This window comes from Aplysia californica, unplaced genomic scaffold, assembly GCF_000002075.1.
Source record: "Aplysia californica isolate F4 #8 unplaced genomic scaffold, AplCal3.0 scaffold00319, whole genome shotgun sequence".
Lineage (NCBI taxonomy): Eukaryota > Metazoa > Mollusca > Gastropoda > Aplysiida > Aplysiidae > Aplysia > Aplysia californica.
Genome location: NW_004797589.1, coordinates 840,095 through 853,717, shown reverse-complemented (window position 1 = coordinate 853,717; position 13,623 = coordinate 840,095). Strand labels below are relative to the sequence as shown.

Sequence of the window (13,623 nt, the reverse complement as noted above, 5' to 3'; positions counted from 1 at the left end):
CTACTCCTCAAGACAACAATTAGAACAGACATGCAACTATTACCGAAAGGCATCATGCAGAAGAGTTAACGCTCAAATGCTACTGGATGGCTAACAACAACAACCCGAGCTCTGACTACTGTCCTTGATGCAGGCAATGAACTGCACTAACTACAACATAACAGGAGTAATAAAAGATTCTGTAAACAGATTTCTGTTTGCAGCCAGTATATAAATGTAGATTACAGAACAAACAATACAGCTCGTAAGCTGACAAAATGCCTTTTTAAAAAAAAATTAATTCCCAGCAGTTTCGAAATAAAGAAGTTTCTTGTCATGTAACCATTTTAAAAATGCGTTCTTCAGGAATTCGATTTCTAATTTATTCAAAAACTAGTGGCAGTTTCGCTTTGATCGTTTCACACAAGTCATCATCATCATTGCCTTTCTCACCCTGCACCAGGGTATAGGCCGAGGACAAACACCCTCCACTTTTCTCTATCTTGGGCTAGCCTCTTGAGTCACACAAGCAGGGTAACCGATTAGGCTTTCGATTGAGCAAATAAACAAATTTCGCGCCAAAAATGAAAAAAAAAAAGCGTTTTGTCAGCTTACTGTCCTTGATGCAGACCGCGACCTGAGCACATTACAACATGACATTAACAGGTGTAATAAAAGATTCTATTCACAGGTTTCTGTTTGCGGCTAGTAGGCTATTTATACATTACAGAACATAGAATGTCAGTAGAAAGCACTTAAGATAAGTCCCAAAACTGAATACTTTTATTCTTTTCCTAAAAGCTATTACATTTATAATCAACAGGGAGGTATTTCTGATGAGCTATGAACTTTGAAAGACGAAGATTGCATACTTTGGAAGTTGTCCAGCAGTAAATGGACAAGGAATCTCCCAGATCATACGGTACTGTAACATTTTAAGTCGAGCCCGTAATTCTCATAGTCGATTTTTGCACCAGATAATAGAGTAGGGAAAAATATTGTTTAAAAAAACAAAACAAAATCAGAGACAAAAGGAAATCACAAAGAGTGACGTAAAAGAGACCTGACCAGACCAGCCTCTTTCAGTCAAGCAAAACACTCTGATATGATAGAAAATGTATCTTCTTTCCTGTGAATTACCAGCAACAGAAACTTTGGCAAAGTTATCATTTAAAAATTCAGTCTAATATCTAGCATCTGCGTTTGTCGCGGCCGCGATTTTTGGCATTTTTCAAAAAAGGCAAAACAACAGAGCCCCTTCATAACATATCAGACATGGGTTTTGATAAGTTCATGACAAAAGTAAAATAAACCGTTGCTCAGAATAAATACTTCTTTTCCTGCGGTATATCTATCCTGTAGACAGCCTCAGCCAGGTTGAGGTACCCCAGGTAGGAGGCGGAGTTTGGGGTGGTGTCGTAGTGGTAGTGACCGCCCTGCCCGTGGTGACTGAAGCAGTGGAAGTGCTCACAGCGCAAGTGCAGTTTCTGGATATAGAGAAAAAAAAGGAAAAAAAACATTTATTGGATTTATTATAAAAGCAGATGTACTAAACCCCATTAATAATGATAATAATAGTGATAATAATAATAAAACCGATGATGATGATGATGATAATAATAATGATAATAATAATAATTGTTATAATATTATTAATGATAATGATAATCATCATAATAATTATAATATTAATAATAACAATAATAATAATGATAATAATTATCATAATAATGACAAAAATAAGATGATTATGATAATAACAATATTAAACGAGAATAATAAAAATAATAGTAATAATAATATTAATAATTATAATTATAATTTTTTAAAAATAAAATAAATGGTAATGCTCAATAACATGCTCAATGCCCTTTACAACCATTGTGACCCCAGCAAACCCAGGAACACTCAGAAATGTTCTCGGCTTCCCAGTAGGCATACAGTGCAAGCTGCGGATTGCCTGCACCCATTAACCCTTCCAGCCCCAGCCATTTTTGTACACTCCCTAACCCCAGTCCCAGCCAATACAACAGTATTTCAGAAAAAGAGGCATTATTTCTAAAAAGTGATGTAGTATCTTTGTAATGTAGCTTTGATAATAACATATACCAATTTTTAAAGATAAATGAACAAGTAATAAGAAAATTAAAGTTTAATCACGTTCGCTAATTTAGAAAAATGCGCGAATTCGGTAACCCCCCCCCCGAAACTGAGAATATACACTCTTGGGGCGGAGGGAGGTACAAGCGCTGCTGAAAATATACGCGCTTGGGGCTGGAAGGGTTAACAACAATAATATCGAGGCAAAAAACACAAGACATAAGTGGTCGCTTTTAAGCACAAGGGGGCTGTCCTGAAAAATGCTGTTTTGAGAAAATCGAAGGTAAAGTTTTTGCCCCTAGTCCAGATTCTTTAAAAGACAAGGGGAGTTTTCTCTATAACCAAACAAATATACACACCTATGAAACCAAACTTCTCCTGTATAGGTAGGGCAATGTCCACTTTTGGTGGAGGTCAAGATTTCTAGAAACACCCGAAATCTGGGTTAGCCCGTTAGTCCTGAAAAGTGACCAAATCTGGTGCAGGTTGCTTTTCTACAAAAGGTTGAAAATTAGCAAAAGGTTACTCTGTGGAATACATACGTAAAGGTTTGGACAAGGTGTCTTAGCTCTTTAAGCCTCATCAGACGCTGCATCCGAAGCTAGTGACACATTTGTGAGGCAACGTGGTGGAATCAGGCTCTCGTCAATTTTTGGGCATGTGGAGTTATTGGTATCATCTTAAAGCCTGTTCACTTGTCTTTATTTGGATGAAAAAAAATATCCATTTATCTTGAATGCAAGTCGAGATATTTGCGAAAGAAGGGGGTGGGGGTCACCTGTTTTCAGAGGTAAAATAAGTGAGAAAATAGCCGCCAAAGATTTGTTATTTCCTTAGTTTAAGAGTCCGTGGTAACTAAAAACTTACATTTTTGTGCCTTTAATCAACGCTTTTCAGAAAAATCCACACAGAAATGAGTTCTTTAATGGACATGAAAGGTGTTGAGCGAAAAAAACAAAAATTTGATAAAACTTCACAAACCTGCGAAAAAATGCAAGTTTCTTTACTTTGATTATTTTGACGAGAGCCTGATTCCATCACGCTGCCTCACATTTTGTTTTATTTAGTGATGGTTTTTGCTTGATTTTCGGAACTATTCGCAAACCAAGTTTTTTATTAAAGACTAAGCCTTTGTTTCCACCATTTGTTTGTTTTAGTAGAGGTTTTACGGCGCTCGCAACTGCAGAAGGTCATATGAGAGCCAGTTTCCACCATTTACAAGTTGGAGGTGTCAGCTTTTTGGGCTATAACAACGTGTTGTTATTTTTCTGCCTCCTGAAAAATTTCGCTTTCTGGGCATAGCTAGAACAGTTGTACAGCTCGCCCGTCCCTCCCTGGACTGTCCAGTGCGGGCTTATTACCTCAGGGTCGCCAGACACAATCTCTCCGACGTGAATCAGCGGAGCATCCATCTCGTAAAACTTCAGCCAGTTGTCAGATTGCTCGTCTGTTTCTAGGGCTGTTTTGCTAAAGTCAGGCTGGATGAGAAAAGCAAACAATAATGATAACAATAATAATAAAAATAAAGATGATGATAATAATAATAACAACAACAACAGTAATAATAATAATACTAATGGTAATAATAATAATGATAATATTGTCATTTTTATTATTATTATTATTATCATTAATATTATTATTACTGTTATTATCATTATTATTATTACCATTAGTAATTAGTAGGGGCAAAGGAGGTGAGGGGGTAGGGGCAGAAAGAGGAGACAAAAGCATACAACAGAACATTGTTAGAGAGCAGGAAAGGAAGTGAAAGGAGAAAATTTTTAGAGAAGAAAATTTTCCGTCGCTATCCAGATTCGAACCTGGGACCATTGAATGAGTGCTGTAAAACTTTTACAAAAACAAAACAAAAACCCTCTATAGTAACACCTATAATCTTTGAACTACTTTATACGACCTAGCTAAGCTGCAAATGCTGTAAAACTCTTCAACTAAAACTAAACTAAGAGCTCCTCACCATAACGTGGATGTTGGCTTTTCCCGTCTGCAGCAAGAACGTCCCCCCGACACCAACTGTTTTGTCTCCGTAATGAGCCGCCAGAGTTTTCCGCACACAAGAAACAAAATTCTCGGGACCAGTGCGGTCTTTCACCTTGAGCTCCAAGACCTGCCGTAAAGGTGTGAAACCAAACCATTAACATTCTTCAAAAGCAAAAATATTCATACACTCTAATTGACACATTTCCTTGCAAATATATACAAGGGGCATAGCATTCAAAAACCCGCCATAAGGATGAAACCGTTAACATTTTCTAAAGCAAAAAAATTCATTCACTGTAATTTAAACATTTCCTAGTAAATATATACTAGAGGCATGGCGTATAAAACCTGACATAAAAGGATGAAACCATTAACATTTTACCAAAGCAAAAATATTCATACATTGTAATTTATATATTTCCTAGCATGCATTCTAAAAAGTGATGTAGTATCTTTGTAATGAAGTTTAGATAATAGCATATATAACAATGTTCAAAGGAAAATGAACAAACATTATGGAAATTGAAGTTTAATTAGGTTCGCTAATTTCGAAAAATGCGCAAATTCAGTACCCCCCCCCCCCCCCGCACGAAACAGAAAAAAAGCTCTTGGGATGGTGAGAGACACACGCGCTGCTGAAAATATACAAGCAGATTTGGAAATCGCCAAACTTGTGGCGGCCATTTTCTCGCTAATTTCACCTCTGAAACCAGGCGACCCCCATCTTGTTCAATCGACAATATCTTGACTTTTTTTTTTCGTAAGTGTTTTACGGCGCTCGCAACTGCATAAGGTCATATGAGCGCGCGGGACACACCTAATATTTTTCAGTTGGTAGGAAATTTTGAATTTTGCCCGGGTGGCGGCCGAAGCCTACTCTTATCGATTTTAGACCACCGAGGGACCTTTAACGTACGCAACTTGCACACGGGCCCTCCGAGATTTTTCGCCCTTGTCCGAGAAGGCTAGGTGTAGATCTTTCCTACCAGAAGATCAGGGGTGTGGCAGAAAGACAGCAGTAAGGAGGAGCCAAGGAGTAGCAGTAGAAAGACTGCAGAAAGAGTCTGAAGCCCAGAGAAGGGGGCAAAGGAGGTGGGGGGTGGGGGCAGAAAGAGGAGACGAAAGCAGACAAAAGAATATTGGTAGAGAGCAGGAAAGGAGGTGAAAGGAGACAATTTTAAAGAAGAAAATTTTTCGGTCGCTACCTGGATTAAAACCCGGGACCTTTTGAATGAGAGGCCAACACCTTAACCTCTAGGCCACGAGAGCCCCTTCTTGACTTTTATTCAAGATAAACAAATGAACAGGCTTCAACTAAGACGATACCAATAATTTCATACACCCTAAAACTGACGAGCGCCTGATTCTACCGTGTTGTGACACATATAATGTGGGCTCAAACTTCGGAGTTAACTGCGGTTTTTACATTTAAAAAAAACAAAAAAACCAAGGGGGGGAAGGGGAGTGGCCGTTTGTCCAAGTGATTATCCTGCTGTCAATCAATCATGCAGGATGTCATATGTCCACGAATGAAGCTTCGATGACAATTTTTCAAAAGACACACATTCCTTTACCTTTCCTGGTTTCCCTTGCGACAAAAAGAAGTTTCCAAGAAGGCTGAACTCCCCAGATTTCTCTTCCATTATGGTGTACGAGCCATCCTGAAGCGGATTTTAACAAAATAATTATTTTAATATCTCCAGAAGAAACACATGTTTTCTCAGTTAGAACGATAATAATAATAATTATAAATGAATTTATATTATAACACACCAGAATCCACAAAAAGTGATTGATGGTGCTTACAAAACACACACACACACACACACACACACACACACACACACACACACACACACACACACACACACACACACACACACACACAAGCTCTAAAGCTCAGTACCATTACGACATGATGCATAAATTTTTTTTAAAACAACAACAACAAAATGACAGATATTTCAGATATATAGAGTTCCAGCATTATAAATATACATTCCAGAACAATAAAAATAAATCTTTTCCATCAACACTGACTTTTGAGTAAAGAGAAGCACACTGACACTGACACAGGGATGATTGTTCATTCAGTGCAGCCAAAAAAGAAAAAAGACACACAGAAACAGCACAGCAGAGGGCTTACCCCTTCCCTGACAGAAACAGCACAGCAGAGAGCTTACCCCTTCACTGACTGAAAGAGCACAGCAGAGGGCTTACCCCTTCCCTGACAGAAACAGCACAGCAGAGGGCTTACCCCTTCCCTGACAGAAACAGCACAGCAGAGAGCTTACCCCTTCACTGACTGAAAGAGCACAGCAGAGGGCTTACCCCTTCACTGACAGAAACAGCACAGCAGAGAGCTTACCCCTTCACTGACTGAAAGAGCACAGCAGAGGGCTTACCCCTTCCCTGACAGAAACAGCACAGCAGAGGGCTTACCCCTTCGCTGACAGAAACAGCACAGCAGAGGGCTTACCCCTTCACTGACATAAAAGAGCACAGCAGAGGGCTTACCCCTTAGCTGACAGAAACAGCACAGCAGAGGGCTTACCCCTTCTCTGACAGAAAGAGCACAGCAGAGGGCTTACCCCTTCTCTGACAGAAACAGCACAGCAGAGCGCTTACCCCTTCATTCACAGAAAGAGCACAGCAGAGAGCTTACCCCTTCGTTGACCTTGACAATTCTTGACTTGTTGCTGCCCCCTTCCCCCAGCTGCACGTTACAGATGAGCTCACAATTGGTTCCCGTGTGGTGACAGGGGCCCGCTCCAGCCCCGATCAGGAAGGACCCCGGTAATTCTCCCAGGTTCGACACATCAGCAAAGGAATATTTCTGGACAAAATAATATACGCAAATGTCATTTTCTACCTAAATAATAAAAAAAAGTATATATTTCAAATAAAAAATGAACGTAATAAAGATTTTAAAATCACTGAGGGATCTTAAGCATGTGCAACTTGCACACGGGACCTTTGAGATGTCTGCGCCCTTATCAGAGAAGGCTAGGTTTAGATCTTAGACTACCCTAAGATCAGGGGTGTGGCTGAAAGTCCGCAATAAGAAGGAGCCAAGGAGTAGCGGTAGAAAGAGTCAGGAGTAAGGGTGAGAAGGACAGAGGGGGCGGGTGTGTGTGGGGGGGGGAAGAAGGGGTTGACGGGGTGGAGAGAAAGATAGATAACAGAATAGGACCAGAGAACAGGAAAGGAGGAAAAAGCAGAACATTACAGTAACCTTAGTTATAATAATAATAAATTTATAGCTTTTGTATAGCGCATATCCCCGCTCAACAGCAAGCTCTATGCGCTTTATACTATATCAGACCATAGATGCACTCCGAAACATTCTCAGCTTCCCGGGAAGCATACAGTGCAAGCAGCTGATTAAGCGCTAAAACACTAACTAACTGACAAGATCTTTCGCTGTCTATAGCCAGGTACCCATTCCCACCTGGGTGAAGTGAGGAAAATTCGTGTAATGGTGCCTTTCCCAAGGACACAACATTGGGCCCCTGACGGGATTCGAACCCACGACCTTAAGGTTGCGAGTCCGAGAGCCTAACCACTAGGCCACCGACGCCACACTTTACACTTCCTTACTTTTTCTTTCTGGGGAAAAGGTTTCAAGTAGTCAGGACCACCGACATCCAGAATCCTAGGGCGACCCGATAAACCTGGAAATATACATACCGGTTATTTCAGACATATAAATCATAGGGACGGGGGGAGGTTTAGTTTTAGTAGAGGTTTTACGACGCTTGCAACTGCATAAGATCATATGAGCGCCAGAAAATTAGAGGTGTTACAAGAGAGTAGCAAAGATATTTGTTTATTTTAGTAGAGGTTTTACGGCACTCGCAACTGCAAAAGGTCATATAAGCATCAGAAGATTAGAGGTGTTGCAAGAGAGTAACAAAGATATTTGTTTCTTTTAGTAAAGGTTTTACGGCGCTCGCAACTGCATAAGGTCATTATGAGCGTCAGAAGATTAGAGGTGTTACAAGAGAGTAACAAACATAAAAATGAAAAAGGGGAGAAAAGGACGATAGATGTTTGATAGGAAAGAAGAAGCAAACCACAATAGAGCACCCACCAAGGGGAAAACAGAAGAAAAAAATGTGAAGAGTAGAGGAGAACAAGGAAGATGAGGAAGAGAGGAAAAAATGCTCAAAGAAGGAAAATAAGGACATCATAGTGAAATCAGACGCTCGTCAAAATAATGAGATCAAAGAAAATTACCTTTTTCTGTCTTTTTGGCAAATTTTATCGAATTTTTGTTTTTTGACTCAACACCTTTAAGGTCCATTTAAAAAACATTTCTGTGAGAATTTTACTGGGAAAAGTTGATTTAAGGAACACACACATGTAAATGTGCAGTTTCTAAGGACTCTCAAGCATTGGGAGTCGCCAAACTTTGGCGGCCATTTTCTCATTAATTTTACCTCTGAAACCAGGCGACCCCAGCCTCCTTTAATTAAAGCACAAATATCTCAACTTCCATTCAAGGTAGACGAGTAGTATTATTTTCACCAAAGGCAAAATGAATGAAAAAGCTTTAAAATGATACCTTTTAATTCAATATGTCCTAAAAATTGACGAGCACCTGATTCCACTGCGTCGTGACACATAGATTCTAGATCTAGATCTATATATATATAAACATAGACATTTTTTTTTTTTTATTCTATTTTTTTCCTGGGGGGGGGGGGGGGGGGGGGGGGGGGGGTGGGGGTTGGTTTCGTTTTTTGTTTTTTTTGCTTGTTTTGTTTTGTTCTGTTTTGTTTTTATATTTTTTAAAAGTTTCTATTAAAAAATAATTAACATAAGATCAGTACCGGGTTATAAGAGACTATTTCACTGTACATGGACAGTAATAATGAAAAAAATCGCAATATATATTCAAAATATTTTCTCCCTTCAGACTCGGCCATTGTGAACTCGCAGCGTGTGATAAGTAACAACACAATATTCACGACCATCCAGCATTAAAGAAAAAAAATCATCAGCTGCTGCCATGAACTGCCATGAGAATTTCTTAACCCTTTGAACCCTGTGTTGAAGAAGGGTGGGGGGGAGTGGAGTTTGGGAAGGGGGGACAGGGGAGGGGAGGGGGGGATAAGGACATTATAAACTAAAAATTAAACAATTCCTATTTTAAAAAATGTTCTTTCCACAAAAGTATCTTCAAATAGTCCAGACTAACTGCCCCTTCTGGTCCTCTGTCGTCATGTGTACTGTGGCCCTAATCAAGCTTCTCCTGAGTCCAAGGACAGTACGTATGACTGACCACATTCATGAGGCATGGCACCAGACATACCAAGCATATTAGAGAGAACGTTATTTGTTTCCACTCTTTCTACCGCCAAGTGTAATTTAATTTATTCAAGCCATAGTCTTTGCCTGCTCTTGCATTCCCAATTTTTCACAAATCTGATTTTAATTAGCATCAGCTGAAGCTGAATATTCCACCTACATACAATCTCTTTTTCATACGTAGAGCAGAGAAAATTTGTTGAAGATAAATACAGCTGTTAAGTAAAAGTTTGTTTTGTTTAAGTGTTTTACAGCACTCGCAACACAATAAGGTCATATTAGTGCCACAGATTAGAGGTGTAACAAGAGAGTAACAAACACAAACAAAAATGAGGAGAAATAAGGCGGTAAATGTTTGATAGGAAAGAAGGAGCAAACCACACCAGAGCATCCGCCAACCACCAAAAATGACTGCTACTGAAGTTTTGATTTTTTTGCTCTCATTGCAGCACAAGTCAATTTTTTTTCCCTCTTCTCCTTTTTTTTTTACACTTCACGAAACAAACATTTCAAATCAAAACAATACATGCAGGCCTGTTCATGTAAGATACAAGATGTTAGCCACCAGGTATCTGACTGAAAGCTTGTGCACCTCAAATATTGTTATCCCATCTTATCCCAACAACAATATTTTTTTTAGAAAGAGTTTTACATCATTCGCAACACAATAAGCTCATATATGTGCTGAAGATTAGAGATGTTACAAGCAAGTAACAAACACAAAAAAGAAGGGGGGGGGGATAAGGACTATAGAGGTTTGAAAGGAAAGATGGAACAAACCACACCACAACACCCACCACCCACCCACTTTTAAACAACATGCACCCAGAAAAAAAAAGGAGATTTTCTACAGACACAAACTATAGCCAGCTGACATAAACCATTCTTCCTGCAATACAGGATCTCTTTTTGATAAAACATTATTTGTGAGGCAGCGTGGTGGAATCAGGCTCTCGTCATTTTTTGGGCATGTAGAGTTATTGGTATCATCTTAAAACTTATTCACTTGTCTTTATTTGGATGAAAAAAATATCCATTTATCTTGAATACAAGTCGAGATATTTGCAAATGAAGGAGGTGGGGGTCACTTGTTTTCAGAAGTAACATTAGTGAGAAAATGGCCATCAAAGATGAGTTATTTCCTTAGCTTAAGAGTCCGTGGTAACTGAAAATTTACATTTTTTTGTCCCTTTAATCAACGTTTTTCAGAAAAATCCACACAGAAATGAGTTCTTTAATGGGCATGAAAGGTGTCGATCCAAAAAACAAAAATTTTGATAAAAATTCACAAACCTGCGGAAAAGTGCAAGTTTCTTCACTTTGATTATTTTGACGAGAGCCTGATTCCACCACGCTGCCTCACATTTATTATTTGAAAAAAAAAAGAAAAGAGAACTGCTACACTCGGCCAACACAAAATCAGTACAGTCGGTGCCCCAGTCATAAAGTCAACATCAGCTTATCAGCAGTCATGGAATTTTCAGCAGCCATGAACTTTAGAGCTGAGATGACATAAGAGGAGAACGATATAATCCCATTGTGTGCACACAGTCTAAGGTTTCAGATAAGAGGCAGGCAGACAACTGAGTTTCCTCAACATGACCTCAAGATAAAAGTTCAGTTAATCAGTACTTGAAAGTGCTTCAACAATTATAACAATATAATATATACATACACTGTCTTGATTTGGGTTCACGTTTCGACAATCTTCTTAAAAAACATTGCCAAAAACACACACACACACAAAGATACACACAAGCATACACACACAGAGACACACATAAACAGACAGACACATACATATACAATACACACACACACAAAGATACACACACACACAAACATACACACAAACACACACACACAGAGACACACATAAACAGACAGACACACACATATACAATACACACACACACACACACACACACACAAACACTCAAACATATACACACATACACACGTAAACACACATACACACACAAATACAAACACACACACACACACACACACACACACACAAACAAAAAGCAGGGAAGTACTTGACGTATGATAGACCAGTCAGTTCTTGACCTTTCCGTCATAAATGAACAACACGTGTGATTCTGACTTGAACAACAGTCACACAATGCGGACAGTAATATAATAACGTCTACAATTCAATAGTTTTCGCACCTAGAGATGCTATGGTCTCAAGTTTCGATTTGAGAGACCTGCTGACAAAATGAGTTACTTCTCGCAATCCACAAATGGAGATATTGACCAAAAATCAACTCTAGGGTTGAATTTGTAGATTTTCTATTGGTGCCATATTCTTTAAGTATAACATGCCCTTTATTATTTCATACTTCTAAACTGTAAAAACTTCACCTATAAGCCTGATGTATCTACTTTAATAATGTTTGAATCAGAGAAACAACTCATTTTGTCAGCACACTTCACATTTAGAAATCATACTCAATAGAGGGTAAAAAAACGTTACTTGCAATAAGGAAAGTAATAAGCCTACATGTAGACCTAATATTATATATATAAAATGTTTAATGGAAAAACAGAAATTCATTTTGACTCTTCAATACTTACAAAAGTATTATTTGCATTTTTTCTTCTTTATCCGTTTGTTTGTGCATCTCTGGCCATAGCAACACAGATTCCCCGAAATGACAAGGGACAAAATTATTTTAGGAATGCAAATTTATCTAAGTCCTCGTTATTGTAAGTAAAGGGACAAGATTATTTTAGGAATGCAAATTTATCTAAGTCCTCGTTATTGTAAGTAAAGGGACAAGATTATTTTAGGAATGCAAATTTATCTAAGTCCTCGTTATTGTAAGTACTGTAACGGCCACCTGTAACAGAAAAATCCCTTGTACAAACGATCACTTTCCATTTCGCCGCTTTCATATTTCTACATTATAACATTGCTGTGCTAGATGCCCACATGTCTGGATGTTAATCAAAATAATACATCAATAGGTATAGGACAACCTGTCCGGTGTGCAATGACGTTGTTGCCCAGGACAGGTAATACAGGTAGGTATAGGACAGAACGAAAAACAAAATAATTTTAACAACTCTATCGGGCAACTGTAGCAGTAGCAGGCCAGCACAGGCTAACATTGTTCATCTCGGTAAATTGCAAAGTAGACATGAAAGTTGTCAGCACGGAGAAATATTCACCAGAAAGCAATTGAAAAGGCAACAACAACAAACGCTAATTTCACCTAACAATTATCATCATCCAGTGCCAGATCTGCAACAGACATCTGCGATCATGGTTCTCCATTCATTCCTATGCTCGGATGCTCTCAAAAAAAGCTACGTTTCCCTGATCTTTCTCTGTTACCCGTTTGTTACACATATTATATACGTCATGTATACAATTCACCTTTTTCCGCAAGATCAAACGGAGCAGCTGTGAGATCAGGGCAGTCCACAACCTTCACCTCTGCAGTGCTGAAATTATTTGCGAGCCCTTTCTGTAAAACTAGAAACAAAAAACAAAAAAAAGATAATTTTTATACCAACAATAATATGCATCATCCCCTTTATTGAAATATAACGGGAAAATGGCAGTTTTCACAATTTAAAATAAAAATGTTTAAATAATAATAGATAGCATTTGTATCATAGCGCAAATCCCCTCTCAACAGCAAGCTCTATGTGCTTCACAATCTATACTCTTACCCCAGAAGACCTGAGAGCATTCTGAAACAACCTCAACTTCCTGGGAAGCATACAGCGCAAGCAGATAGGCGCTAAAACACTAACATACTGACAAGAAAAATTTTTATTTGTCCATTTTCATCTGTTTTGTCCATCATGATATAATTTTGTCAACCCATATATATATATAATTTTTATCCAAAAACAACTGTAGCCATGCACTAAGTGACATCTCAAAGAGTTGTAAGTGAAAAAAAAAGTCTGCACATAGATCAGGCATAAATTATTCATGACATGACTTGGCATTTCACCGAGATCTTCAACTGGCTGTCAGAATAAGATTTTTTCATTTTTTTATAAGAGCTAAAATAATTTCAAGGACAAAAAGATTAATAGTAAGGTGTACAAGTTCATGGGTCCAAGAATATATAGCAAGATAGTATATTTTGTGAGATGCTTCATACACTTATGGTTCTTCAATGTAATACAAGGACAATATAATTAAGACCATAGAGGCTAGGAGTATAATCAGAAACAGCAAGAAAATATATATGGATTTAAAATATA

At 38.5% G+C, this 13,623-nt stretch overlaps 1 protein-coding gene across 1 annotated transcript in view; it reads right to left on the bottom strand.

The window, feature by feature from the left end:
- Nucleotides 1-271: 271 nt before the first annotated feature.
- Nucleotides 272-13,623, bottom strand: part of LOC101862812 (ester hydrolase C11orf54 homolog) — a 15,251-nt gene continuing 1,899 nt past the window's right edge. The window contains exons 2-8 of the mRNA XM_005102293.3: nucleotides 12,779-12,877; nucleotides 7,681-7,754; nucleotides 6,746-6,916; nucleotides 5,655-5,741; nucleotides 4,058-4,207; nucleotides 3,441-3,557; nucleotides 272-1,466 (exon numbers count right to left, since the gene is read on the bottom strand). Of these exons, the coding sequence (XP_005102350.1) occupies nucleotides 1,299-1,466; nucleotides 3,441-3,557; nucleotides 4,058-4,207; nucleotides 5,655-5,741; nucleotides 6,746-6,916; nucleotides 7,681-7,754; nucleotides 12,779-12,877 (866 nt within the window). The 3' untranslated portion in view covers nucleotides 272-1,298. The remainder of the gene's footprint in view (nucleotides 1,467-3,440; nucleotides 3,558-4,057; nucleotides 4,208-5,654; nucleotides 5,742-6,745; nucleotides 6,917-7,680; nucleotides 7,755-12,778; nucleotides 12,878-13,623) is intronic.